This window comes from Ascidiella aspersa, chromosome 2, assembly GCF_963924565.1.
Source record: "Ascidiella aspersa chromosome 2, kaAscAspe10.2, whole genome shotgun sequence".
NCBI lineage: Eukaryota > Metazoa > Chordata > Ascidiacea > Phlebobranchia > Ascidiidae > Ascidiella > Ascidiella aspersa.
The window spans coordinates 23,058,472-23,085,616 of NC_139448.1; the positions used below are offsets into that span (position 1 = coordinate 23,058,472).

Consider the following 27,145-nt stretch of genomic DNA (forward strand, 5'->3'; position numbering starts at 1 on the left):
ATATTTTAGGAGTAGCATTGCCTCCCTGGAACAGGGTCACGGAGCTGGTTAAAAATAACCTAAACCTGACTACCGGGTCTGACTTTGGCCGGAAAAATGAACCCGAGTCTGACTCAGGTCAAATGCGTGACTTTATTGAGTCCCTATTCTGGCTCGGAATCTACAGTTTGTGTTTTTACGCATTTACTAAAATAAGGTGGATATTCAGCATACCACTTAAAAAATATGTCATATAATTCATCCACCAAGTAATACAAGGTTGGAAAATATTCCAAGATATGCTATTCCACTTTTATAATTTCCAGTTTGTGGCCTTATCAGTTTAAAAAAAATGTGCATCCCGGACTCACAACCCTGGTAGTTGTACATAGTCTTACTCTAGTCAGAAGTCTAACTGTAGCAAAACAATCCAACAACTCCACAGCCCTGCCCTGGATCCACAATTGCCAACGTCCATCTGTCGTGTCTTGGCTAGTCGTCAACCACATAATTTTGATGTTTGTCGAACACAAATCAGTTATTTTTTCAGGTTTATGCAAAACTCATACAACTGCTTAATTGATGCTTTTGTCACTTCAAAAAGACAAACAGCGATAAAATTATTCAGTATTTCTGCCGGCTCGCGTATACCGTAATATTGCTCTAGTGAAGATTTAATATGGTAAAAATGTCTTTAAACGTAATTAAAAACTAAATTGTTATGATAAAATGTTAACTGAACAACAATTTCAAATTGCTGACTATACATTGTTTTTTTTAATTTGTAAACGTTTTATGTGTATTTTAATTGATTTTGACTTTTTGACGAATTTTCACCTGAAGTGTTAATTTTGACACATTAAACGAAATAAAGGCAATGGCATTTGTCAGCATCATTTGATGACAGTATTTATTAAGATTTACTTATTGGGGCCATGGAATCTACAGCTGCATGGCCACACAGCAACCATGTAAATTGCAAATAGGCATAAATTGTGTTTATCAAATAGTAATACACACAATACAATGGCCGTAGTACAATGATGATATAGACTTGTGTAGAGTGCCATACTGAGGTATTTGAATGACCAGAGACAACTTGCATCCAACGAAAATATTTATGTGTCAATTGAACATCATAACATGATTTACCCCCTGTCAAAGTTAAAAAAATATTTTGACTCTTGGTTAAAAAGTGTTCGATCCCTGCCCAACATCCTTTAAAATGTGTAGATTATGTCTTGTTTTTTTTGTCATTGTCTATTTGTGTATTAAAATTGCACTGGTCTTGTAAGTATTTTCTATAACCTACACAAACAGAGCACACACCCACCGATTGTGGTTCTAAGTGAATGTCTCAATAATATTCATTATAATTTAATGCTTTGTACAGAAATGATTAGGATAAGACTCAACTGAATTCTTATATCATTTTTGGTATATCACAATAAAAACTTACAACATGGAGAAAGCTGATGATGAAACTATCCGACTTAGCACAAGTGAAGGATCTAGTTGTAAGTATATGTTGATTTTAATTTTAGCTTTTAAAACAAAAAACATTTTTTAAGAGATTTAAACAAAATATGCTGCTTAGGCCATAGCATTTTTAAGGCACCTGGTACATTATCCTGAATAAACAAAATATGGTTTTATTGCTAGTGACCAAGGAAATAATCAGCCATAATGTGTAACTTGAATTAAAACTCATTTAAATGGTGGTCTAAAGTCAAATCATCAAGAAAACAAGCGATGAAAAGAGAACTAATTTCGTGTGACTTGGTAAGAATGTAAAGAAACAGCGCTTAGAGCTAACTTGACAGAACTACAAAAAAAAGTAGTATTACATGAAGTTTTTCTTCTCATTGAGTAAGACTTATTAAAGGCTTATATGCTAGTACTATAGACCGGTGTTCAGCAACCTTTTGTCACTTGTGTCATACCAAAACGGCTTTAAATCTTGGCGGCACATCTTTGAAATTATACCCATAACGACGATAAGTATATGGTCTAATATCAAATGCATCCAATGGATAATAGATTGTGTATGATTATAAGTATCGAAGGCTCAATTTCTGATGTATTTCGTACATGATGTGTCTTAGCTCTGATGGTCCATTGAAGGTTGGCACGTACACCACAGGGTATATTATTAAAAAAATACAATATTTTAGAGTTCAGCGCCTATGTTTCTAACGACTTTATTTTCAAATCACCACTGTTGAAGTATGTAACTTTGGTATTTTGTCACACATAACTGAATACAACACACCAGCAACCAGCATAGTCATTCTTGTCACTGTGGATACTGTGTCTAATTATTGGCATACACTAATACAGACTACATTGTTTCTTATTCTGGGCCACCATACAATTCTTAGTGGCATGAAAGCTCCAGGTTTTATCCTGTATTGAACATATCTATTTAGCTCAAAATTCCAGTTGCATTGGATTTTTATGTCTTAAATCAACTAAATGTACTAAATTACTCTACAGCAGTGGAAAAGGTTCAAAGCTCTGAAACAAAATCACGCATAATGAAAAGACCGAGAGCTGGAGATGGATTGCCAGAAAATGCTGATGAGAATGAGCCAGAAGAAAAACGACCTACATTCCGCCTTCAGCCGCCAACACTTATTCATGGCAAAGCAAAACCAAAAGCTGTAGATGATGAAATAGCAGGTATAATTTTTTTTTCATTTTCAAAGCTTTTAAAAATATTGTGGTTTCAGGGTTGGGCATTAAATTAAAATTTGGACTAGCTAGCATTGAGAGTGTACCACTACCAATAGACACTCACTCAGACAAAATAACACTCTTTAAAAAAATGCCGGAGCACTGTCTACAAATTTAAGTCTCACCAAATTGTATTTTAAATTTCTTGATTCTTTACTATTTGGGGGCATATAAAAAAAATATTTTTGTCCCCTCTAAAAAAATAAAAAATTGTTCCTCCCTCAAAAATGTATATCGCCCAGCAACTGCCGGATAATATCCATATCCATTGTATTTTTTTTACTCACCACACTCAATAAAGAAACTAAACCCCAGCTACCCTACTCCTCCGAAAAAATATCTTTTAACACTAGCTTGAAAAAAATGTTAAAAAATTATGTTTAAAAAAAAAATGCTTGACAAAAATAATGAAAAGCCTCAATTGGAAAACGTGAAAAGGAGGGGTCAGTCTGGATATTGCAGAAGCATGCTGAAGGGGCACAAGCAAATTTGTGCTTCCTTTTCGGATTTTTTAGGCAAAAGTGTAATGTTTAATTCCAAGTTGCCAACATCAACAGCAGCAGCAGCTTATCTCACTAAAAGCCCCCCATTTTGTTTTAAATTGCTCAGTTTGTTAAACCTAAAACATCATTCCTGTTTTTAAAAATGTTTCAGTAGAAAAACAAATACTGATTAGTAGGGATGCTCAAAGTAGAATATTGAATTCTTGGATTTTATGGGATTCGAGTCCAATTTTGCCATTAATTTCGGGTAATAAGTTTACAAAAAGCCTGTCGCTGTGGCGACACATTCACAGTACTTTCTTTAAATGTAGCCTGGTAGTGCAGTGACAATTGTTAAGAATGGTAAACATTTAGGAGGTTATTTTTTTATTATATGGGCCGAAAATTTATTTTGCTTAAAACAAATTTGGTGATATTTGGAGTTTAATTTTGCCGATTGTTTGAAGCGTGCAATGTTTCCGATGTAACATTGCAGCTATCACGGTTTTACTTTGTGATCATAGTTTACTGAGATTTGAAAGAGGGCTTCTCTCGTAATTTGCACATTAATTGCGCGTGTATTTCGGTCAAATTTCAGGACATTTTGATGCCCTGCCAGAAACCCAGGCCGTCTAAAAACGCTCTGCACACCCACGTTTAGCACCTATGTGTCATATTCGCTTGCTTTGTCCAGCTCGTGAAGTGACAAAGCGACTGGATGCCTGCTGCGCTTTATTGTCCCGCGCATGAGACTTTCATTATGCAAGGTGGCTCGTCTTAGAAAGACATGGTGCGTGCGACTTGCCTTTTAAAAAGAGACTTCTCTCAGTAAAAAATAACTTATTACTTTTACGAAACAACACATTTTACCGCCGCAAACTTAAATGCAAAACCTGGAGGCAGTGTACACCTCTCTGTTTGTACATGTTTTGCATGTTACTTTAGTCAAACATATTAACACAAGGCCTAAACAAATTAAAATTGTACAAGGGCGCAGCAAGCAAAATGCTAAAGTTAAATGCATTTTTAGTGACAACATTACAAGCTACGTCATAACATACGGCATCATACAAAAATAAATCTTAAGAACACTGTGTTTATTTGGTTTAAATTGGCCATTTTTTTATTTAAAAGGAGGGCGTATTATGTACATAAAATAGTTTTTTGTATATTGCTCGAAACAACAGATTTAAAGTCAGTTTAAACAGTTATTGCTCGGATCAAACTATGGTAAAAATTTATCGAGCAAAAGTTTGCAAAAGTATAGCAAACCATAGGCTGTACACCATTTTAAGAGATTGATTATATTTGCTTTTTAAACATGTCGGCTGGCCAAAATTTAAAACATGGTTGTACGCATTATCTGCGTAAATTCTTTTTTCAAAGATATGTTTTGATCATTCCCCAAATACTTTTTTATCGCGGAAATACATAAAGAGGCAAGGCCAATTGTAATAAAGTTTTACTCATCGTAGAACACAGGGAGGCATTGCGAAAGGCTTCATTTATATGATGTTCGTGAACTGTGTCGTCAGAATGGAGCATAAACCAAAAAACTTGAAAGGTTTTTTGAAGGTAAAGCTTTTAGGCGTCAAGTGCCTGTTTGTCAGTCTCTGATAATGATTTTTGGTTTTAAAGCGGCACAAATAAAAAGGATTAAATGAATAAAATATTTTTATTGCAAAACGACTGAAAGCGGAAGAATTTCAGCCCATATTTGTTTTTGCTTGCAGAAACTGTAGAACAGGCAATGTTTATACTAAACCACAAACTAAAGCCAAATTAATATTATTTAAAAGTAATCCTGATAATTGACGCTATTTATAACAGTCCACTAACCACCCCCCCCCCCCCCCCCAAAAAAAAAAATTAAAAATATAAAAATATACACTAATGAGTAAACCCTGAAAATATACATATACAACAACCGCACCACCGTCTAGTTACAATAGATTTTGCGATTTTTTGCTGTGACTGTGGGCCCTGTAGGTATGTTAAGATTAATCCCTCCCCCAAACAAAATTGAAGTCAAATAATTTATTGAAAACATACTACTGATTCAATATTCTGGATTTGTTATTCTAGATTAGAAACCTAAAGTTCTAGAATACCCTGGGATTCTACTTTGAACATCCCTACTGGTTAGAGGCTTTACCCAAATAAGGATTAAAGTGACTAAACAATCAACCTGTGAGACATAAACTATAAAAATGCAATATATATTTCACTTCAAAAAATTGGAAATGTCTTGCCTTTGTACGACAAACTCCTGAATGTGTTTTCTAAAATTTAAAATGTGTTATTCCAGGAATGTCCAACCTTTTAACAGAATGAGCCGCAAATTGACACTTCAAAAATTTTGATGGACCGCAAAACCCAATAAATGAAAGGGGTGTTGTCATAAGTTATGTCATTTCGTCACGTCATAACAAATTGAGTTTACATACCGTATTATGCCATGGTACGACACAGCTGATATATTTCCTTAAAACTGTCCGCAAAAACACACACCTTTCTTAACAATGATGGCTACATTAGCGTTCGATGGCCGTTAAAATGCGGCATTAGACTCAATTATAGTCTCAGAAAAAATATGAGATTATGCCTTCATCAAATACTGCGCGTTCTACACGTTTTGATGATAGTCGAAACAATTGTTTTAAATAAAGGATATTGAAAGTGAGAATAAGTGGTTGGCCGCACGTGAGTATCAGGCGGGCCGCGGGTTGGACATCCCTGTGTTATACATTGTACTTTTGTTTTACAAACACAACCTTTATTTCAAACTCCAACACCAGAAGTCTTAAAAATGATGGGCTAAATCGTCATTAATGAAATCAGATGAACCACATTGTTAAAAGTGGAGCACAACATTTTTTTTAAAACCTAAACTTTTTTATAAAGCAAAAGTTGTTGGGTTAACAAGTTGAAACTCTATATTCTAAACAGGCGCTGTTGATTCATCGACAACAAAATGCAAGTTTCTGCAACCTCCAAAACTAAATGCTCGAGCAAGTGTAATCTCAACTACCTCAGGTGGTGATTTATGATTATGTATTATTATGCCTATCATATTTATTCTTGTACTTTAGCCAACTGTTTCTTAATGTCCCCATGTATATACAGTAAACTTGCTTAAACTATATTAAACCATGCAATGCACAGAGAGAATTGTTTGCTCTTATGGCTGATAAACTGCTTTGAGAAAACACTATAACTTTTTATGTGTATGTGCACATCAGTTTGTGGTAATTACGCTCTGCATATCGTAGCCGCTATGTGTAGTCTGTGGTTAATGACACTACTAAGTAGAGAAATACCTAAGTAAAAACATTCTATTAACACATGCATTGTTCCTAATCTTGTCGGACAGTAGCTGCTGAGCATGGGAATATGCTTAATTGCGCACACTCTATTTAATAAGGGCAATACAAATTGAAGAAATTTTTTATCCTGGGTGTTACCAGGTCACCATTTTTGCAACATATGTACTCCAGCTGTGTGCTTAATCAGCTAAAATCCAAGCGTTAAGGGAAAAAATAATTGCCTCAATTGCACAGAAATCCCAGTCTATTAAATTTGCCTAAAGAATTATAATTTAAGTGGTGACTATCATTAAAAGCGCCAAATTTAGAACACTTTTTATTAAATCTGCTTTTTAGTTGAAGAGGTCTTTGTTAAACCAACACAAGGTATTAGTGCAAACCGCGAACAGCCATCAACTCTGACTTACTGACTATATTAAAAGATGCGCTATGGAGAAAAAATAGCCTGGATCTATGATCATTGATCAATCACCCCCAGGTGCAAATAACAGACAAAAATAGCGTTGTTTGGCAGAGTTTATTTTAGTTCAATAAATGTGAAAAAACAAAATTTGTACTTAATCTCATTTTGGTGAATGTCCCTTTATTGTATTTTTGGAAAGGTTTTATGCGGAACCAGTGTTTCTTAAGTTGTTTTTTTCATACCATGTTTTGTATTTTTTATAAAAATTGTATTACGAGTAGGGCCATTATTTTTTTACTTTTCAAATAAAGGCAAAATTTTTTTAAGTCAAATTCGATTAAAAAGCCCATAAATCGCTTACAAAACTGAAAAAAAACTATTGTAATCGTTTTGAAATTATCGTTCAATTAAAAGTTCTTTAAAACAATAGTTTTGGGTATTATTTAACGACATTTTAACTGTTATATATCTTCTTTAGGCAATATACGGTATAGTGAGCTGCTGGTAGAATTGTTCACCCAGGCCTAGTTTATCGAGTACTAAACAAAATTTAGCGTTTGCCCAGGTTAAATAGAATATTTACCATCATAATGTACAAAGTCTACCTAAATTTTATCTGTTTAAACAAAATGAAACAATCCATCATACTGTGTTTCTTTATTACTATTGCACATTACGTTGTAACATGTTAAACTAATTGCCTCATGTTATAGCCCATAATTGTGGAAGCTAAGTTAGGTAATCAGCATATAACCCGAAAGTAATGTTACGGATAGCGTAAGATCTTCGTAAGTGGCATAAATAATGCAAACATATTTTTTTAAATGTCATAACAAATTTCCTTATGCCTAAACGTTTCTACTACAGGTCACTAAATAAAAATATAAAATCATGCCATATTGTGGGCCTAAAATTGGTTAACTTATGCTTCCCCACAATCAGAGTAACACTCACAGCCTTGGTGAAAGCGGCATTAATGTGAAAGCGGAATGGCGTGTTTAGTTCTTTGACTTATCTGTGTGGCTCTAAAGATCTAATTCTTTGTCTCCGTAATTTCCCAGTACTTTTTTCATTTGGTTAAAACAATCTAAAGATAACAAATTAACGTATAACCTAAAAAGCACTTTTGTGTCTGAAATAGGTCACTAATGGAAAGTCGCGAACACGCTGTGACCATTTAATTACTAATTCACGTGCTACCAGCATTGTATAAGCTTGCTGAAGCTACATGATATAGCCGATGATTTAAAAAAAACATGGGGTATTTAATATCAAACCAAATTGCAACGTTGTGTGCTTTTTAAAATGGAGCTACTAAACACACAACCTTGGCTGAAGACGTCTCGCATAATTTACGTAACAAAAACCTGTGACAGTTGTCAATTGACAATAACTCTCAAACGTAAAACTTCAGATTGTAGTAGCAATTTGTTAAGACTTGCTTGATAGCATAATATTTAAGCAAATACATAATCCCGGTGCTAAAATGAGTCAAACGTAAGAAATCCTCATTGAAAAAACAAATGCTTTCTGTTAAACTGCTGCAATGAACCCAATATTTTGCGACCTCTGCTAAGTATTGCGTGGTTAAACCCATTGTAAGAAGTCGTTAGACTTTGGCCTCAATCACCTCATTTGAAAAGTAAATCTGCTTAGTGTTCAAACTGTGACAGCAAGTGCGATGTTTTGCGAACTCTGTCTAAATTTTGCAATTTTTTTGCAACACGGTTACAATAAATTTCATAACATGTTATGTTTTTTTGCCTTGAGCCTTTTGTTACCAAAGCGCTGGTCATCCCTTGACTTATAAGGATTGAAATTAAATTCCTCCTTTCACACGTTTTTTTATAGTACAGCAACAAAATATGTAGCGACATTTATCGATCCAGAATTGCTGACAAACGCCTTAAAAATAAAAGTTGCTCACCCGTGACCGGTTTGCGAGGGTGCTCGCTTGAGATGCAAGACTTTTCTCTCATAGAAAGAAACACATTTTTTTCTGTCTGTGAGCACACGACTTTCTTTTTATTTTTCCCACTTGCTCGGCGACTCGCTTAAGAGGGAGCAGAATGAGCGACGTTGCTCTGTCTGTGTCTCCCTAAAATGAGCCACGTTGCTTTGTTTGTGTCTCCCTAAAATGAGCCCCGTTGCTTTGTTTGTGTCTCCCTAAAATAAGCCACTTTGCTCTGTCTGTGTCTCCCTAAATAGCGAAGATGTAGCCGACTGCCGACTTACAAACTTTCCATTTTATTATGTTTAGATCAATTGTTTAAACAACATTTTTCTAAAACAATGACGCGTCTAGTATTTCACTAGCATTTTTACAGTTGTTTGTCTTTTTGATATGCCAAAAATATCAAGTAAACTCTTAAGAGTTTTGCATAATCCTAACAAAATATATTTAATTTGTAAACCACCAATTGTCAGTAAAACATCTAAGACGTGTGGTGGACGACACCAAAGACACAAAATATTTGTTTTTAAAACAAATTTATTTTCTAATAGGCAAAATTGTCAAAAAATGTATTTTGAGGTCAAAATTTGTCAAAATTTTAATTTTTAAGGTTAAAATTTCTTATTTTTAATTGTGAGGCATAAAAAATATGTGGTAGTTATGGCGCCCGTGCTCAAGCAAATTGTAAGTTGAATGATTACAGGCAAAAAAACAGTATGACTTCTGGTAGCTAATAATTTTAGTATAAAAGTAGCAAAAAAATAAAATGACCTCCTTCTAGGGGTCAAAAGGCTAAATAAGCTGGTTTATTTTGTTTTAAATTATGTGCAAATAGTTTCCCAACTTAAAAAGTTGCATTTTTACTCGTATTTTTGTCTTTGTTTTGGGTCGGTTGAGCGCTCCCAAGTTTTTGCATGGGGTGCTCACCCAGCAAATAATTTCCCATTGCGAAAACGTTTTTCATCGGACTAATTAAACTACCAATAACGTTTTTCCAGGCCATTGTTTTGTCGTAAACTGTAGACTCTTAGCATCATTTTTAAAACGACATATATTACGTCAATTCTAACTTTCCTATAATGTTGCACAGAAATGTTGTATGGGCGTAATTGTGTAGACTCTAACTACCGTTTGTAAAACGATAAATATTACAAACATAAAACGCGAACATTTATTACTGACTTTCCTATAACGTTGTCCGAAAATGTCATATGGATGTAAATGTGTAGCCTATCAGAAACATTCTCACAACGTTGTGCTTGCTTTAAAATTTTGTTAAAAATCAAAGTTGATAAAAGAAACGTAACAGTAGAACCTGAGGTATTATTTGTGTTTGGATGGCATATTAGGTGACATCCGACATAAACTAAATAAATATTAGTCTTGCCCAACGTATGGAGTACTGCTGTGCATGATGAGGACATGTCACTGCTGGATACTGGCATCTCGATGTTCCTAAAAATAATTTGTGTTATTATGGAAATAAAATAACCAAATTCAGAAATATATATCTGTTAGATATACATTTCTAAATGATAACGATTTATTTGCTTAAGTCAGGGGTGCATAACCTTTTAGCTGTAACAGCCCTATTGATAGTCTTTATTTTTCATACGGCCGTCATTAGAATATTTTTGATGTTATAATGCGGCGTCATAAACCAATTAATTCTAAAAATACATGAAGTTCTCTAACGAACTCGTGCGAAACCATACAACTGAAAAAGTCTAATCGCGTAAAGCGCAAAAAATAGTCCCATATTCTTAAAAAATACCAGCATTTATGTCTTAATTTAACAGTTTATGTCTTAATTTAAATGGACTTAATTTTTTTAATAACGCAACGCACAATATTACAATTACCTTCTGTAACAAATAGTGCAAAAGAACTAAAACACAATAAAGACAGACGAAAATGAAAAAAGTTTTACCACTTTTAAAATTCCTATTTTGGCAGTAAGTAAACACGAGTTTGTACCAACGTACGGCCATCAACTTTATTTTCCTAAACATGTTATTGTCGGCCGCAGGTTGTGCACCTCTGGTTTAAGTAATAAATTGTTTAAATAACAACCGCAATACTAAAAGCTTGCAAATATTTGATTACATTGGAATTGCGTACAACATTTCACACAAAGACATTGACAACTGTGTATAGTATAACTTAAGGAATATATTTGGGTTGAATGTTCTCTTTTCCAATCGCAAATAGGCTAGTTGATTTTTACTGGTTTCGCAGAAAGATAAAAAAATTAGTTTTAAAACACTTTAAACTAAAAGTTGTTCATACAAATAATGATGGTTTTATATAGGCCTAAACTGCACATTGAACGTAATGTTGATTACAATTAGCCAAAACTTTCTTTTTTTATTACAATCCATACTTTAAAACATTTTACCTTTATAAATTTAATAAAGTAAATCTTTATAGTTTGAAAAAAAAAACGTTAAATTATAGGCTCAATGGTCGATGAATTATAAAAAATGTAAAAACAAAAATGCAGTTTTAAGCCATTTCATCTGATAAATACAGAAAAAAATAACCAGGTGTTGTCAAACGAATATATTTTGTCCTATATGAAGAAAGTGCCACACAACACAATTAACACATTTTTCTGTTTGAGCCTTTTGTGTTGCTTGGTAAGAAACATAATCTGTAATGTACTTAGTTATAAACGTAATCTGGTAAGCAGTCCTGTAAATCTGCCTTTAATTTTAGTTAAAATCTACAATATATAGTGCAATACAAAATTGCTTTTGAAGTGTATTTTTTAATATTTAAACTGCGTGTAAATATAATATTTAAAAATCCTAATGGTTATTTGTGGGTAAAAGTTAAACAAATGTGTCATTCTTCACACTTACATTAAAAAATATTTTAAATAAAGTAATTTGTCATAGTCTGTGAAGGCATCCCATGATTACTATCCTGGTGACATTTTATGCCTGTTACTAAAAATGGGAGCTTGGATCCGCCAAATAAAGAAAAGTAAATGCACTAGGGATATTGTGTGGGTAAAAATTTTGGATGTGCAAAATTCTGAAAGGGGCTATGCACATATGTCTTATAATAGCGGTTTGGGCACAACTCAAACATAAGAATAAAGTCAAGTGTTAAAAAAAACTTTGTTGCCCATATAAAATGAACAAAAATCATACAGTTTATGTAATAAATTTATTAAGTATGCTATTTAGGTAAATTAAAATTAAAATAAATTACAACGTTACCTTAATTAGCAGCCGACTTTTTAATTAGGAATATGTAACTAGTCTTCAAATTCCACAATATAGTCTCTATTCAATGACAATTTTTGCGGATATATCCATTGTCAATATCCCAGATATGCAAACTTTCCACAGATGTAATAAAGCATATTTCAAATGTTTAGATATAGTCGCAATATCTTCGTAAACATCGCAAAATTCATAATATTCAATAAACACTGCACCATTTTACCTATAGAAACCTGAAAAGCAGGGGTTCCCAACCGGGGTACCCCTTGGGGGTACGAGATTGAACATCAAGGGGTACGAAAATCCTTGGGCCACAGAGCAGCTTTTCAAACTGATTTCACAGTACAGTTTTATTTTGGAATTGTGAATGATATTTTTAAATAATTGCTGCTATTTAGTAAGAAACCACATTGTTTTGTAACAATGCTTTTTTTAACCTGTTGATTTTACGTGTTCCCTATATAATCGAATCATCTTTTGAGCGCATTTTATCAATGAAGCAACAACAAATATCTCACCGAGGAGTGACAAACAAAAAATGATGTCATCGGCCAATCGGACGTCGTGTGGAGTAAAATTATATGCGCGGTAGCAAAACGGGACAGGGTGGGAGGTCGTTGCGAGCCAGCAGGATGCCATTTATGCCAATAGCGCTGTTTCCCGCGGGGCACGTAAGGATTGCATGCGATTTGTTTGATGTCAAGGGGCCGGTTTATAAACTTGCGGTTTGGTTCCAGTTCGACTCCCTGCTTTAAATAGAGCAACCTATATCTATTGTCAGAATATATGCAATATGCTTCATAAACTTGTAAACCAAATAAGCGTTTGTTTGACAATTCACTTGAACAATTTATATTGCATGTATATTATTTCCAACAATCAATTTGGTAATGTTTTTTTTTCGCACCTTAAATGTTAAATTAACTCAATTTCAAACGTTAGGATTCCAAACGTAACTAAAAAATTAAGTCCAAGGTGCTTTTGCCTCAAAATTAAAGTAAGCTACATATCATATGTTACTTCGGAACTAAGAGATTAAATCTTTTTTTTTCGAAACCTAGACGTTTGATCATGCACTTTAAATAGGATCATAGCAAAACTTATTTAAGAGTTTATCATACGTTAAAATGAAACTAATATATTTAAATGTTTCCAACAAAGTAAATAACGTTTTTTTTTAAAACCCCAACGTTTAATCATATCCGTAAAATAAGTTCATGTAAAACGTTATATAAGAGTGACTTTATTTTATACATTTATAAATTTCATGTAAACGTTTAGCTAACAGGACTTTATTCACAACTTAAACGTTTAAATAACTCTGTTGAAAGAGTACGGATTTTAAACGTTATTTATAATTAAAATAATATTGCATTTTAAAACATTACTCAGCAAGGTTTACATAAAGTATGTTTTTTCAAAACTTTAACGTTTAACGATGTACGTAAAATAAGTTCATAAGTAAAACGTTATATAAGCGTGTCTTTTTTTAAATGTGTAATTTACATATAGACGTTTAAGTAATTGTATTTTATTCACAACTCACTCTGACGTTTAAATAGCTCTGTTAAAAGGGTACTGATTTTAAACGTTATTTATGATTAAAACAAAGCTATGTTCATTAAAGTTACTTATTAAGGTTTACTTTTTTTTTTATAACATTAATGTCTAATCACATACGTTAAATGGGGTATTTATTAAAACCTATAGTGTGTTTTACGTTTTTTTAACGTCCTATAAAATAAAAATAAAAACTACTGTTTATGTGTTGCTTTATATCGTTGATATTACATTAATTAAATTCTTATGGTTAACGTATGATTAAATACCTTTAGAAGGTACTACTTTTGAACGTAATGGGAAAAATGTTAAAAAAATTGCATTTAAATGTTGCCTATTGAAGTAACACTAACATCATAAAAAACGCAACGTTAACGTACTAATAAATGTTCATGACTTACGATTTTTAAACGCTTGTTTTAACGTTTCATAGACGTTGTAGTTTTTGGTTATTTAAAAACTTCATTTTTATGTTATAATAACATTTGAACATTAGTTTTAGCTTGGTAAACAGAACAACGTTCGAGAAGAACCAAGATATAACATTTTTACTCTGTTGTGTTTTGACGTATTTCCACTTGTAAAATGGTTGTATAACGTTTTGTGTTTGCTGGGCAGACACCTCTTAAGAACCCCAAACTCGGTATTCATGATTGCAGGTACTCAAACAATATTTTGCTTTTAAAGTTATATCAACACAAAAACGGTGTTTTTACATTTTAAAATTTCAGCTTCCCTTTCTTATTCTGCTTATTTTAGCATAAGAAATATCGCTTTTTTGTGGTGCTTATAAATATTGTGTTGTATTTCATTCATATAGCAGTGGAGCAGAAAGAAAATTTGGCTGAAGTGAACAGAGACAGTGCTCCTGCATATGTGTCTTCCAGCAACCCATTTCTTCACATGGTTCAACAGGTAGATGCAAGTCATGAGGCAGATTCTCAACCTGAAACTGCAAATGAGGTTGGGATCATTATTGTTGATCTTTGTTGTCTTTTAATAAGTGGCAACTTTTTTTGTGCCCTAACTAAAATTTCTTTCTTATCATGTTCCACTGTGATCAGTGGCGTATCCAGGGATTGGGTTAGGGGGCGAGCCGGCCCCTCCTTTTTTGTTAAAGCTAATGTAGTTTGTTATTCTATTTTGTCAAAGTTTAGCTCACTGTCATCAGTAAGGATGTTCAAAGTAGAATTTCAAAGTATTATAGAATATTAGGTTTCCAATCTGGAATAACAATTACAGAACATTTATTCATAATACATTTTGAATTATGATTTAACTTTTTTGCATTGTAGAGTATTGTTAATAAAACAATAAACAATTAAGTCTTATTTATAAGACATTGTCGTGTTTTAGTTACTGTATTGCAAGTTCTATATATATATATATATCAGGGTTTCCCAAACTTTTGTGGACCACGGACCAATATTTGTAAATCTGTTTTTTCGTGGACCGCAATACAAAGCAAATAATAAATAAAACCGAACTTTAATTATTTACAAAACTGACAACATCAATGGGACGAATGCCATTGATTCTTTCTGCTTCGTTTCACTAACTTTTGAGTAGGCAATCGGTTAGAATGATCTCAACAAAGCCGCAAATTCTGAATGGCGATAGTATTATATTATTACGTCATAGACGAGGAATCCAAGTATTTTTTGTAAACCACTCTTTGACTACAACAAAGGTGCAACAAGTAAGATTTACGATACTGGATAGCAAAAGCTTTCGAAATTATTAAGTTGTGAATAACTGCGGCAATCATATATGAAAGAGTACGTACTATACAACGTATATGTGCGACTTTTTAGTTTCTTGTCATATCGCCACGGACCACCTGTGTAGTCGTCGCGGACCACAGTTTGGGAAACCCTGATATATATGTATGTTAAATAAAATTTGATTGACACTTAAAAGCAAGGCCAACTTAGTGCAATAAATCAAATAAAGTATACCAGTTCAAAATACGCTGTATAAACGGAAAAATTAGGTTAGAATCTAATTTGTATTCAAAATTTAAGGATCCGATATTATACTTTGAACATCTCTAGTAATTAGTTCAAACAGCTTAAGCCGAGGGTGTTTAAATAAAATTCAAAATACATCTTTTGTCTTTTGTTTGCACCTGGTCCACCATAGAAATAGTTTGGTTTTCTCCATAGAGGGCTTTTTTGTGTTAAGGTATTGGCAAGTGTACATTCAACAAATAAGTGAATTGAATATTCCATACGTGAACTTTAATGAAACAGGAGTTCATGTACACCGAATAAAAAAGAACAATACACAATTCACAATTAAAGACATAATGAATCAAGCCAAAGTTTTATTTCATATAATTTCTTAATACTACATATTTATCTTTAATCTTAATGTAACAGTTTTGACTTTTTTTTAGAAAGAGACACATCTCTAATATTGTTTAAACCTGTCTGGAAAACAGAATTGTTTTTGAACAATTGTTTGGTTCTCATCCGAACTGGCCAAATTTACTGGGTTAAACTCCCTTCATCAACATCTTCAACTTATCAGGGATTTAAGACATTCTTGAGTAGGAAGCAGAACAGGCATTAGGGTATCATGTGGTACAGATCCCTTGCTAAATCAAAGTTTGGATATACAATTTACCTATAGGGTTTAAGGAGAAGCTTTTCACATTCACAATATGGTATTCTCTATGTAACATGGGGAACAGGAAAAGGCATCCAATGTGCTTTGTTGTTTAGCCAATTGTGTAAACCAGTTGATAGAGCTGTACAGTGTACATAAGTACAGTTTGTACAACTTTTTGATATCTAAAGTGTTACTCTGTTGCTTGTCTCTGATCACACAAATATGACCAAACAGATCAGGACTACTCTTACACTTTCTCAACCTAAATACAGAATAGGAGCAATTAGAATATGGCACTAACATCCATGAACAGGATAAGTAACAAAAAAAACTAATAAATATTTATTCATTTTGCTAATACACATACTTGTAATTAGGGATGTTCAAAGTAGAATATCGAATTCTTGGATTCGAATCCAGACGGGATTCGAATCCAATTCTGACGTTTATTTCGGGTAATTGGAACCGATATAATTTAATGTTTTACCGCCGATTGTTGCGCCTAATTGTAGATAGTGGTAAGTTGGCCTGTTGTTGCGGCGACCAATTTATGGCGCTTGCTTTAAATGTAACGATGTAGTGCAGTATCAGCGTTTTTTCGGGCGACTAATTACCGCGTCTCGCGATAACGTTCGTCTAATAATTAAGTGCCAATCAAGCGTTATTGGGCGAGCGATTAACGTGCAATGTCTGGTGTGGAGTTCGCAATGCGTTAAGTTGCAAAAGTAATATTACGTTGTAAAACGTGCTGACCGTCCACAAAATGCGCTATAGGGTTACTTAAGGTCAACTTTAGGCCAATATTCAGCGAGGTTATGGAGTTATGCACAACGTAATTGTCAAGAATTCGTTATGTCAATAATAACTTTGTATTCTTTGCAGTACATTATTTGACTGCATAACAGATCATGTTAGTCAAAAAAGCACTAAGACCCAACAATGCTTTAAAAAACAGGACCGATTTGCTAAAGAGTTCTGTGGACAGTGTTTCATTGTACTCACTATTGGCAAAAATATAAGTTTTGACAACAACCTCGACAGTTAACATATTACAGTTTACAGAACTGCTTCAAATGACACTTGTTAAGAATGTTAAACATATGGGAGATTTTTTTATTATCATATACGTATGTTAGAAAATTGTTTGGCAATTTATTTCTGTGATTGTGGGCCCTCTGGAGTAGATTAAGATTAATCCCTTCCCCAAGCAAAATCAAGGTTGAATAATTTAATAAAAATATACTAGGATTCGCTATTCTGGATTCGTTATTCTAGATTCGAAACCTATTATTCTAGAATACCTTGGGATTCTACTTTGAACATCCCTACTTGTAATAAAAAAAAACTTTCTTAACCTAAACGACTTATAATATTGTTTACTTTTAAAATCAAATGAATATGTTGTATCTTGCTTATCTGTTAAATCTATTTTATTGAACTTCACATATTCAACAATTAAAATCATAATTTGACTAGCTCAATGGTAAACATGAAATATAAAAATTGCACTTGCCTGTCAGGTGTGTGTCTATTAATAAGCCCTTGGACAAAGTTACCCTCTTCACAAAAGTCAGCATATATGCTGACAAATGAAATTTTAATCATTTTCATTTATTTATGTATAAAAAGCGGACAAAGTAAAATTCATATACAAAACAGCGAAATAAATTTAAATAACATGTGGTCTTGCAGGGGAGCCATAGGACAAGAGGGTTAAACTTTTTGTTTTTTTCACTCATTGCCAATGAGCACAGCCAATTAGGCATCCTCGTGTTGTTACTGCCCTATACCCCGGTGCAAAATAACACACTAGGGTTTCCTCGCAATTTTTTATGATAAATTTAAACCAAGAATTTTGATAAGACTATCACCTTCAATCGTATATTTGCATTTTGACTGCAACATTATACACTATATTATAACAAGTGCCCATAATATATAGGCACAGATGTAACTAATTTATTTGTTGCTTATCAAAGTGAATCACAATTGAGAAATGTGATTGTTCAGTCATAATGAATTCTCATGTCAGGGAATAATAATAATAATTAGGGCAATTATTTTTTGACCCATTAGAATTATATTAGTTTAACCAAAATTTTGTTGTTGGAAGTACTGTATGAGTGTGTTAGCGTCTTCAACCACATGTTTTTGATGTTTCTTACTACGAGGCAAACACAAATCAGTTATCTTTTCGGGTTTATGCAAAACCAATTAAAATGCTTTGATAATATATGACAGAGACCTAGCATTTTGTCAAAATAGAAAATGATATAATTGCAAATCACAAGCGAAAAAAGATAGCAAATACTTTTGAAAACATTTGTCCAAACGAAGTTCGAATTGAACCTAATTCAATAAACTAGGCCTGGGTGGCAAAATTACCTTTGTTATTTTTAATCGATTTTCACATGAAAAAATTTAACTAATTTTGACAAAATTTTGACCTTTTTTGACAAGTCAAAATATAATCGCCCTAATAATAATTAATATCTGGAAGCATTTTATTACTATAGTTGAGTTTTATTGCGCATCATTGTGCTACACCCTTTGAAGATTAAAAGACACAGCAGGGCGTCTTGATGCACAGTTTAAGAACCTTTGGTATATTGTAATAAAACTAATTTTCAAAAAGGTTAAATTCCAAAAAATATCTGTGCAAAGCACTTTCACTGCAACGGTGATGCACCAATATGTAAAACACAGCAAAACATAATAAATTTAACAGGGGGTTGCCGAAAAATAACTTTTTGCCCGTATGGTAAGTAGTAAACTAGTCATTCGTTAATTTTTTCAAATGTTATACAAAATTCATTACATTTTAGTTGTATTTGGTTCAAATGAGGTTGTTAGGTATTTAAATAATTCCCTATAAAGATACCTCTTTAAACTATTGCTTTACATCTATGCAGCGTCATGCCTGTAAGCTTGTTGAACATAGGCCTAATGTTGACCTTATAACTAGGGATGTTTAAAGTAGAATCCCAGTGGATTCTAGAACTTAGGTTTTGAATCTAGAATAACGAAATCCTAACTATATTTTTATTTCACCTCAATTTTCTTTCGGGGAAGGATTAATCTTAATATACCCTACAGGGCCCACAGTCACAGCAATTAATCACAAAATAATTTGCTAACATGTATATTGTGGTAATAAAAATATAATCTCCAAAAAGTTTAACATTCTGAACAACTGTCATTTGAATCAGTTGTGTAAACTGTAATACATATCCAGGATGTTGCCAAAAATTAATATTTTGCCAATATATTGAGTACAATGCAACACTTCAGTTCTTCAGCAATTCGGTCTTGTTTTTTAAAACATTGCTTTGTGTCGGTTCAACATTTTTTGACTAACTTGATTTGAAATGTTACTTTTGCAACTTAATCGTTAACTTTGGGCGAAAAATTCACCAAGGCAATGAAATATATGTGATTGATTCTGGTAGAATCATGTTTAGACTATCAGCAGTGCACTTTCCTAAGTTCCACATACGGGACTGCGCTAAATTACAAGCTCGCCTTTTGCCACCTGCAATATTAAACACGATTGTTTTTCCCGGGCGTTATTATGCCACAATTAGCACAACAACTGAGTATGCCAAGTCAGCTAAAATACAAGATGTGGTTAAGAGAAAATAAGTTTTGTCAATTACAGACTAGTCTTATACATATAGAGAAAAATTTTGCGGTAACTATCATTACATAAAAAGTAAGATAATTTACCGCGGGTGACCCAATTACATTAAAAACATTGCCATTTTGGACAGTGAGTAAAATCCTGACAAAAACTTTTTTGGTACTCTCCAATTTATTTTTGTGCGCCCTTGTTGTTTTTTGTCTTGCTCCTCAGTTGGTAGAAGTATATACAAGGAATTGTCCATGTTATAAGTTTAAATCTTACTTCCTTTTTTAGCATTTAATGCCATGCTTCCAATTAAAATCCTTGTAGAATGGCAGTACTAATGTTTACTTGGCAAGCTAGTGTTTTTTGTTACTAATTGTTAAATTATTGTCCCAGGGAACAGTGTCTATGTTTAGTTCAAAGATTTTTTTCTTACAGGTTATTAATGTCTCGTCAAATCAACCACAAGACAGTGAGAACAAAAAAACTACTGCTTTAAATGGAAATTGTTCAAATAGCTCATCAGTTCCTGACAGCACCTCAGATAATGTGAAACTGCCAAAGGTAGGGTTTTTTTTACCAATTTTTTTTTTACCAATACGAGAACTAAAATATTTTTGATTTTTTTTACTACGAAATTTTCAAATATAATTAATATTTACCACATGCTAGACATTAAAACTTGCAGCATTTTTAAAGTTGAAAAATATGGGTTAAAAATTCAACGACCCATTCTACCTGAAGTTAGACTGCCGAACTTGGCTTAAAAGTATTCTACAGCATTCATGTCTAGACTACGGCCTGTGGCCATACCTGGCCTATTACAATGGTGACCTGCAAACCATTCTACAAAACAGTTTAAACGTTGACTTTCCTCAGCTATTTCTTCTGAACTTGTTAAAACTTTTGGATCAGCAGTGAAACAGTAAAATGTATGTTACTAAATTTAAGTCTATTGTTTTGTCACTTTATGCATTGGGAAATGTTCCCAGCAGGACTCCAGCCATAAGAAGAAAATTAGAGCAACACTGATGTCGGAATAAAACAGTTTTGGGAATAACGCTAAAATAGGACTAATACCTGAGTCAAAGTCACTCCTAAATCAAATAAAAATACCTAAACCAATTGGAATAAGACCTAAATGGCCAGAATAAAGCCTATACAACTGTTAACCTAACTCTACACCCCACCCCTAACTTCATCATTAACTACTAATCATTTAAACCCAATCCTAGTTCCTAACAGCACTCATTACCCGCCCATAACCCCAAAAATGAGGTGACAAAACAGTGTCCTTCATGGCCCTGTTTAAACTAGGTCTCCAAAATGTCAACACTAAACTGGCCCATGCCATACAAGTGTCCCACATGTCCCATACTATCTCCCTACACTTTAAGGCAATATTTTGGCCAGTGGTCACTTTTTTGTCGCGACCCAAAATACTATTTAAGTGTTATTGTGGGCCCACTATGTGACACCTTTACGACAATGGAAGCAGATCCAGGGTGTTGTTTGGGGGGACAGAAAAGTTTTTAGAATGACGTCACAAATATATGTCACCTAAAAATACTTAAAAACAGCTGTTTTTCTCAAACCAAACCTCTAACGAAAAGGATATGTGACACATGAGGCATATTAAATAGATTGGCATCAAGTCTTAATATAACAGAAATTTGATTTTATAGATTGTAATAGTGCAAAAAAAAAAAAGAAGAAAAATTGCTAAACAGATAATTAAACTTGGCTTAAAACTATATTTTAGAGAAGCACAGTCCGGTGAAATCTGTTATGCATTAATGAGTCAAAATAAACTCACACCAACTTTTAAATACAGCACAGTGAATGTATGGCTATCATGTGGCCTACAACTACACAATAAAACTTAAATAATTGTAAACAGCTCATGGCCCATTAAAATTTGCTAATAGACCCACATTTGGGCTTCGACTCACAGTTTGATAACTGCAGATTTAGGCCTTATTTCAATAAATTTTTCAACAGTTTAGATCTTATTAAGATATTGACAGGTTTAGATGTTATTCAGAGATTTTAGATCTAAATTTGTTTTGGATTTTACTGCATTGACTTTGTTATTTTGTTAGTCATAATACTGCGGTATTATAGATTGTTCTGCTTTAGATATTGGTGCTTTGTAGGTCTTATTGTGTGTTTCCTCCCAGTAAGTTTAAATTGTGCGAAATATTTTTTGACTTTGCATGGACCATGATGGACATAAAAAATCGCATAAAAAAGTTTCGCATAAAAAAAATCTATGACCCACTTGTGCATTTTGTAAGGATTAAGGTCGTGTTTGTGACGCTGCACTAATATTTCGATAGGCCTTCATACGCTGCACTAAGATTTTTGATAGGCCTTCAAAGGGTCAATGGACCCCATTTTTATAACCCATGGTTTAGCGAGATACTACTGAGATAAGAGAACAAGGAACAAAATATAAATTTACCAGTAACTAAAAATCAAAACAGATAGCGAAAAGATGCGTGGCAAACTCGCCAAATTGATCAATTGCAGGATCCACTTATGCTTTGTTGGGGCTTGGTGTAGTTTTGTTATGGCATATCATGTTTTTTTTTGTAAATAAGTCGAACATTTTTTGTTTATTGTATTTTCTTTTACATATTCAGTGTTGCATAGTATCAACATTTGTGGGTTACTTCAAAACAATCAATGTAAAATAGCAAACAGCAATTTTTGTCTCTTTGCGGATAAGGGTTTGTCAATGTAGTTAAATATTTGATGTTTAATCAATGGTATTTGCAAATGTGGAAAATTTATTTAACAATATAAACGTATAAAAAAATAATGTGTTTTCTGAATCAGGGACCCTGAAACATCTTAGATTAACTCTCATATTCTGTGCCTTTAATGTTTTGCTTAATGCTATTATATTTTTACTTTAACTTTCAAAATAAACAAAATATTTCATGCTAAAATCACACCTGATTAATGTTTTATAGGATACCGATGTTCAGACAGACAGTGAAAATATTTTTCTTACAACAACGGGCAATTCTGAAAGTACAAAGAGTGTGCCAGAGGGATTTTTATTTGGTAGAAAGATGGAAGATAGAGTGACTGTGAGCTTTTTTTGATACTTGATCACAAATGTAGAAATGAATGATAAAATAGTACAATGTTTGTTTAAATTACTATTGGGTGATGGCATAGATGAATTTTTGCAGGGCAATGCTGATACCAAGTCACCTGAGCACAACGCTGGTGACAATAGTGCAAGAGTTTCTTCATCGTCGGGATTTGTATTTGGTGAAAACTTTGCAGATAGAGCAAAGGTATTACTATTGCATAGTAAAATATATAAAACTGCTGGAAGAAATAAACAATATTTTATGTGTTATTTAATGTTTGAAGTGCTGATTTATGCCAAAGAAACAAGATAAACTTTATTTAATTTCACACTGCTTTATTGTTCTTTTTAGGTTTCACCTATAAGCTCAGTCAATGAAAAGCCTCTTTTCACAACTCAAACTGCAGAAGGTAAATGCCTGTTTGTGTTGTTTTATGGCCTGGCTATCAAATTTACTCCTATATTAACTTTTGTTCACATAGTGCATCAGAATAGTTGCAATATGTTAGGGTTAAAACAAAACAACAATACTCTCACAGCACTTTTTTAATAGTTCCGTTTGGGTGACCGCTAAGTAGTTTTAAGAGACCGCAAGTGTTTCATTTAAACACCAAAAAGTTGTCCAAAATTTGGGAACTGGCTGGAGAAATTTAAACACCTTAAAAAAAACACTGGTTCCACCTACTATAACAACCTGGAGTATTTATACAATTTTACATGCAGAAATAGATACTGATTTTGTTTATACATCCAGGCATAATCCACCAGTTTGTATGTAGCCAAGAAAGGTTTGCTTGGTTGAATAGTACAATTAAAGATATTTTACGGGACATATTTTTACATTTTGTGACGGATTATTCAAATTATTTTTTACTGTTTGATTTTTAATTTTAATTAACATTGCTGTACACCCTTTTTTGTCTGAAGAATCAACGTAGTAGTAGTAAAATATGCCTTGTGGTATACTCCTGCACAAACCTTTTAGTTTTACCTTGATACAGTCTAAGTTAAGATTTGACTTTGATTTGCAAAACATTTTTAGCATTGTTTTATAAAATCAGCTTAATGTAAATAATGTAAAAATCACCTTTGTTTGTTTTTGTTTCCTTTAAAATTCCTGCTGAATTTTATTTCCAGCTGACAGCTCAACAATTTCCATAAAACTTTCAAAACCAGCTGAAGCATCAAGTGACAAGAAGCAGTCACTAGGGTTGGAGGAAAGCGCTGCAGCTCACTTTGCAGCTTCACAAAGCCGGACAATAATGCCAGAAGTTGAAGTTGTGACTGGTGAAGAGAATGAAAAAAATGTCTTGCAGGTAATACTACTGCAAAAATATTTATTGTATAATTTCACATGTAATACTAAGAAAATTAGCACCTGCAAATATACCTTTAAATATTTCAACAAGAGTATAATAGCCTTTTTAAAATTGTAGCTTTTGATTTACTATGTTTGTAAAAAAAAATTATTAATAATTAACTTGGCTGAATGATATTTAAGAAAACAATATATCAGCCTTTCTTAACCTTTGGTAAATTTACCCCAGGGGGTAAATTTCCTCGTTTTAGGGTAAATGTGCTATCAATTAAATTATCCACATCAGTTGCCGGGACAGAAAAATTGTGCCAGCTGTAGGTATTGGTAGCTTAATTTCCTAGTTTGTATCAACTGGTAATTCTGAGCTAGCCTGGTAGCCTATGGATTCTTTATCGTTTAGTGTTGGTAAGGTTATGCTTTGCTAATTATTATTTTTTTAGTTTATTGGCAATATCCTTGTCTCTTAGTTACTTTGTTTGTCGAAAGCAAGGGCAACTGTTGCATTGAATATAACTAATGTAATTTGTTACTTTAGTTTTTTAATCAATGAGAACCATTTTATATATTGGGGTAAATCTGATATTCATATTTATTAAACTGGTAAAACATACAAAAAAGGTTAATAATAAAGAAATTTAAAAGAAATACCGCTATACCAAAAAAAATGTGCTCACTTGGCTCGCCAGGCCCAGACTTTTAAAAACTTAACAAATATTGAATTAGACTAACCAATAAAGTTATCTCGTTTCTTCAAAGTAATTTCATTACACTTTTAATTAGTAGTATGGATAACGACGTGTGGACTTGAATTTTAACCAAACAAACGCTTTTTTTCGCGCTTTGCGCCAACACTTTACTGTCTCCTTAAATGTAATTAAATACGTCTTTAAGTGCAAAAAACGATACTCGCCTGATTTACAGTTGTTCTAGCATTTTAATAACACAATTCTTAGTTAACTTATTGTGCGGTCCGCAGATATCTTTCTAGTTTGGTTTAGGCCCGCGACTAGAAAAAGGTTGCCGACCCCTGTACTAGTTGCTGCCGGATAGCATGTCCTCCTGCTCGTCTAGAAATGCGCAAGACTGGTTTTTAATATTTTTTTCTGGTTAATAAAATATTTAACCAATGTTTTAAACATAATAAATGCCAAATTTGAAAATTCCCAATATTCCCATTATTCCCCGGTCCTTCAAAATTCCCGGAAACTTTCCACCCCTTTACAACCCTAGGGGCCGAATGCACCAACCCGGATCAAAGCCCGATCAGATCAAATATTGCTGAGTCAGCGATCAAACTAGGATCACCTTTATTTTGGTATGCACCAAGCCTGATCGCCGATCAAACCACGATCAAACACGCATATTTGATCCGAAAGTTAAACCTTCGGTGGTGCAGGTTTAAGTGCAGGATCAAATGACTTAACATTGACTAATAATGTATTTTTGAAATCTAATCACAAGTACTAAACTTTTAAACAGTAAACTAACACTTAACTGTCATTTATGAAACATATAAAATGATTTTTACGTTTTTTATTCATCGACATTAGACACCTAAATCATTTGAATTGCGGACCTAGTAAAATATGTAAGTAACTTTGAAAATACATCAATCTTTACAAAAAATCACAAAACCTCTAAACAAAACACGAATCCAGACCTAAAACGTGACAGGTTTATTTATTTACAGAAATAGTTGTTGTAGAAAGTACTAAATATGAATGCAATTGATGTTATAGAGGAAATAGAAAGACCACTACAACGTGTTATACTTGACAGGTCCAATCCATTTGAAGAATATGACAGTATTCAGTTTTACAATAGGTACCGGCTGAGTAAAGAATCAGTGGTTGACCTATTGGCTATGATATCGTTAGACCTCGAGCATCATTCAAAAAGAAACAGTTTTATTCCCCCTATGTTGCAGCTACTTGTCACTTTTAAGATATTATGCTACTGGACACTTTTAGAGATGTGATGGTGATCTTGTAGGAATTCACCAGTCTACTACATGCCGTATCATACACAGGATGTCAATTGCTTTAGCTTCCAGAAAAAGGAACTTTATTTCACTTGAACTAGAGAGCTTAAACCAAGTAAAATGTAGTTTTAAGGAAGTTGCAGGATTTCCAGGAGTAGTTGGTTGTATGGATTGCACACATATTCCCATAGTTTCACCTAGAGGAGAAAATGCAGAAGTTTACAGAAATCAAAAGGGTTATTTTTTTATAAATCTTCAAGCTATTTGTGATCCGAATATGTTGTTTACTAACATTGTATGTAGATGGACAGGCTCCACACATGACAGCAGAATTTTTGACAACAGCTCAATCTGTTATCAACTCGAACATAATATATTTAAAGGACTTTTGCTTGGTGATGGTGGTTATCCTTGCCGCGCTTACATGATGACTCCATTGCGCAATCCTGTTAGTAATAAAGAAAAACTATATAATAAAGCACACATAAAAACCAGAAACATAGTTGAAAGGATGTTTGGAGTGTGGAAGCAACGATTTTGTTGTTTAACAATACCAGTTCACACAAAACTAGAGAATTTTTTACCATAATCATCGCAACAGCTTGTCTGCATAATTATTGTCGTAGAAGAGGGGATGTAGGCCTGTCTGATGATGAAATCTATGATCTTCCAAACATATTGAAAACATGACAAATGGTAAAATGCAACATGCAATTAGACAATATTAACATTTCTTTTAATGGTGAGTTAATTTAAATGTTTACTAATAACTAATTCCAAAGTTCCGCATAAATGTTCAAATCCTAATGGTCTTTAGTCTCATCTGCTT

The 27,145-nt window shown here is 33.2% G+C and overlaps 1 protein-coding gene across 2 annotated transcripts in view; it reads left to right on the forward strand.

Moving 5' to 3' along the window:
• The first annotated feature begins 1,370 nt into the window (after nucleotides 1-1,370).
• Nucleotides 1,371-27,145, forward strand: part of LOC146164355 (ran-binding protein 3-like) — a 29,968-nt gene continuing 4,193 nt past the window's right edge. Inside the window, exons 1-9 of one of the 2 annotated variants that reach the window (XM_083381205.1) lie at nucleotides 1,371-1,496; nucleotides 2,476-2,661; nucleotides 6,147-6,233; nucleotides 14,497-14,636; nucleotides 20,350-20,475; nucleotides 22,890-23,009; nucleotides 23,115-23,222; nucleotides 23,370-23,427; nucleotides 24,155-24,333. In XM_083381205.1, the coding sequence (XP_083237331.1) occupies nucleotides 1,442-1,496; nucleotides 2,476-2,661; nucleotides 6,147-6,233; nucleotides 14,497-14,636; nucleotides 20,350-20,475; nucleotides 22,890-23,009; nucleotides 23,115-23,222; nucleotides 23,370-23,427; nucleotides 24,155-24,333 (1,059 nt within the window). In that variant the 5' untranslated portion in view covers nucleotides 1,371-1,441. Of the gene's footprint in view, nucleotides 1,497-2,475; nucleotides 2,662-6,146; nucleotides 6,234-14,493; nucleotides 14,637-20,349; nucleotides 20,476-22,889; nucleotides 23,010-23,114; nucleotides 23,223-23,369; nucleotides 23,428-24,154; nucleotides 24,334-27,145 lie in introns of both variants that reach the window. The other variant, XM_083381204.1, reaches the window with a different exon arrangement.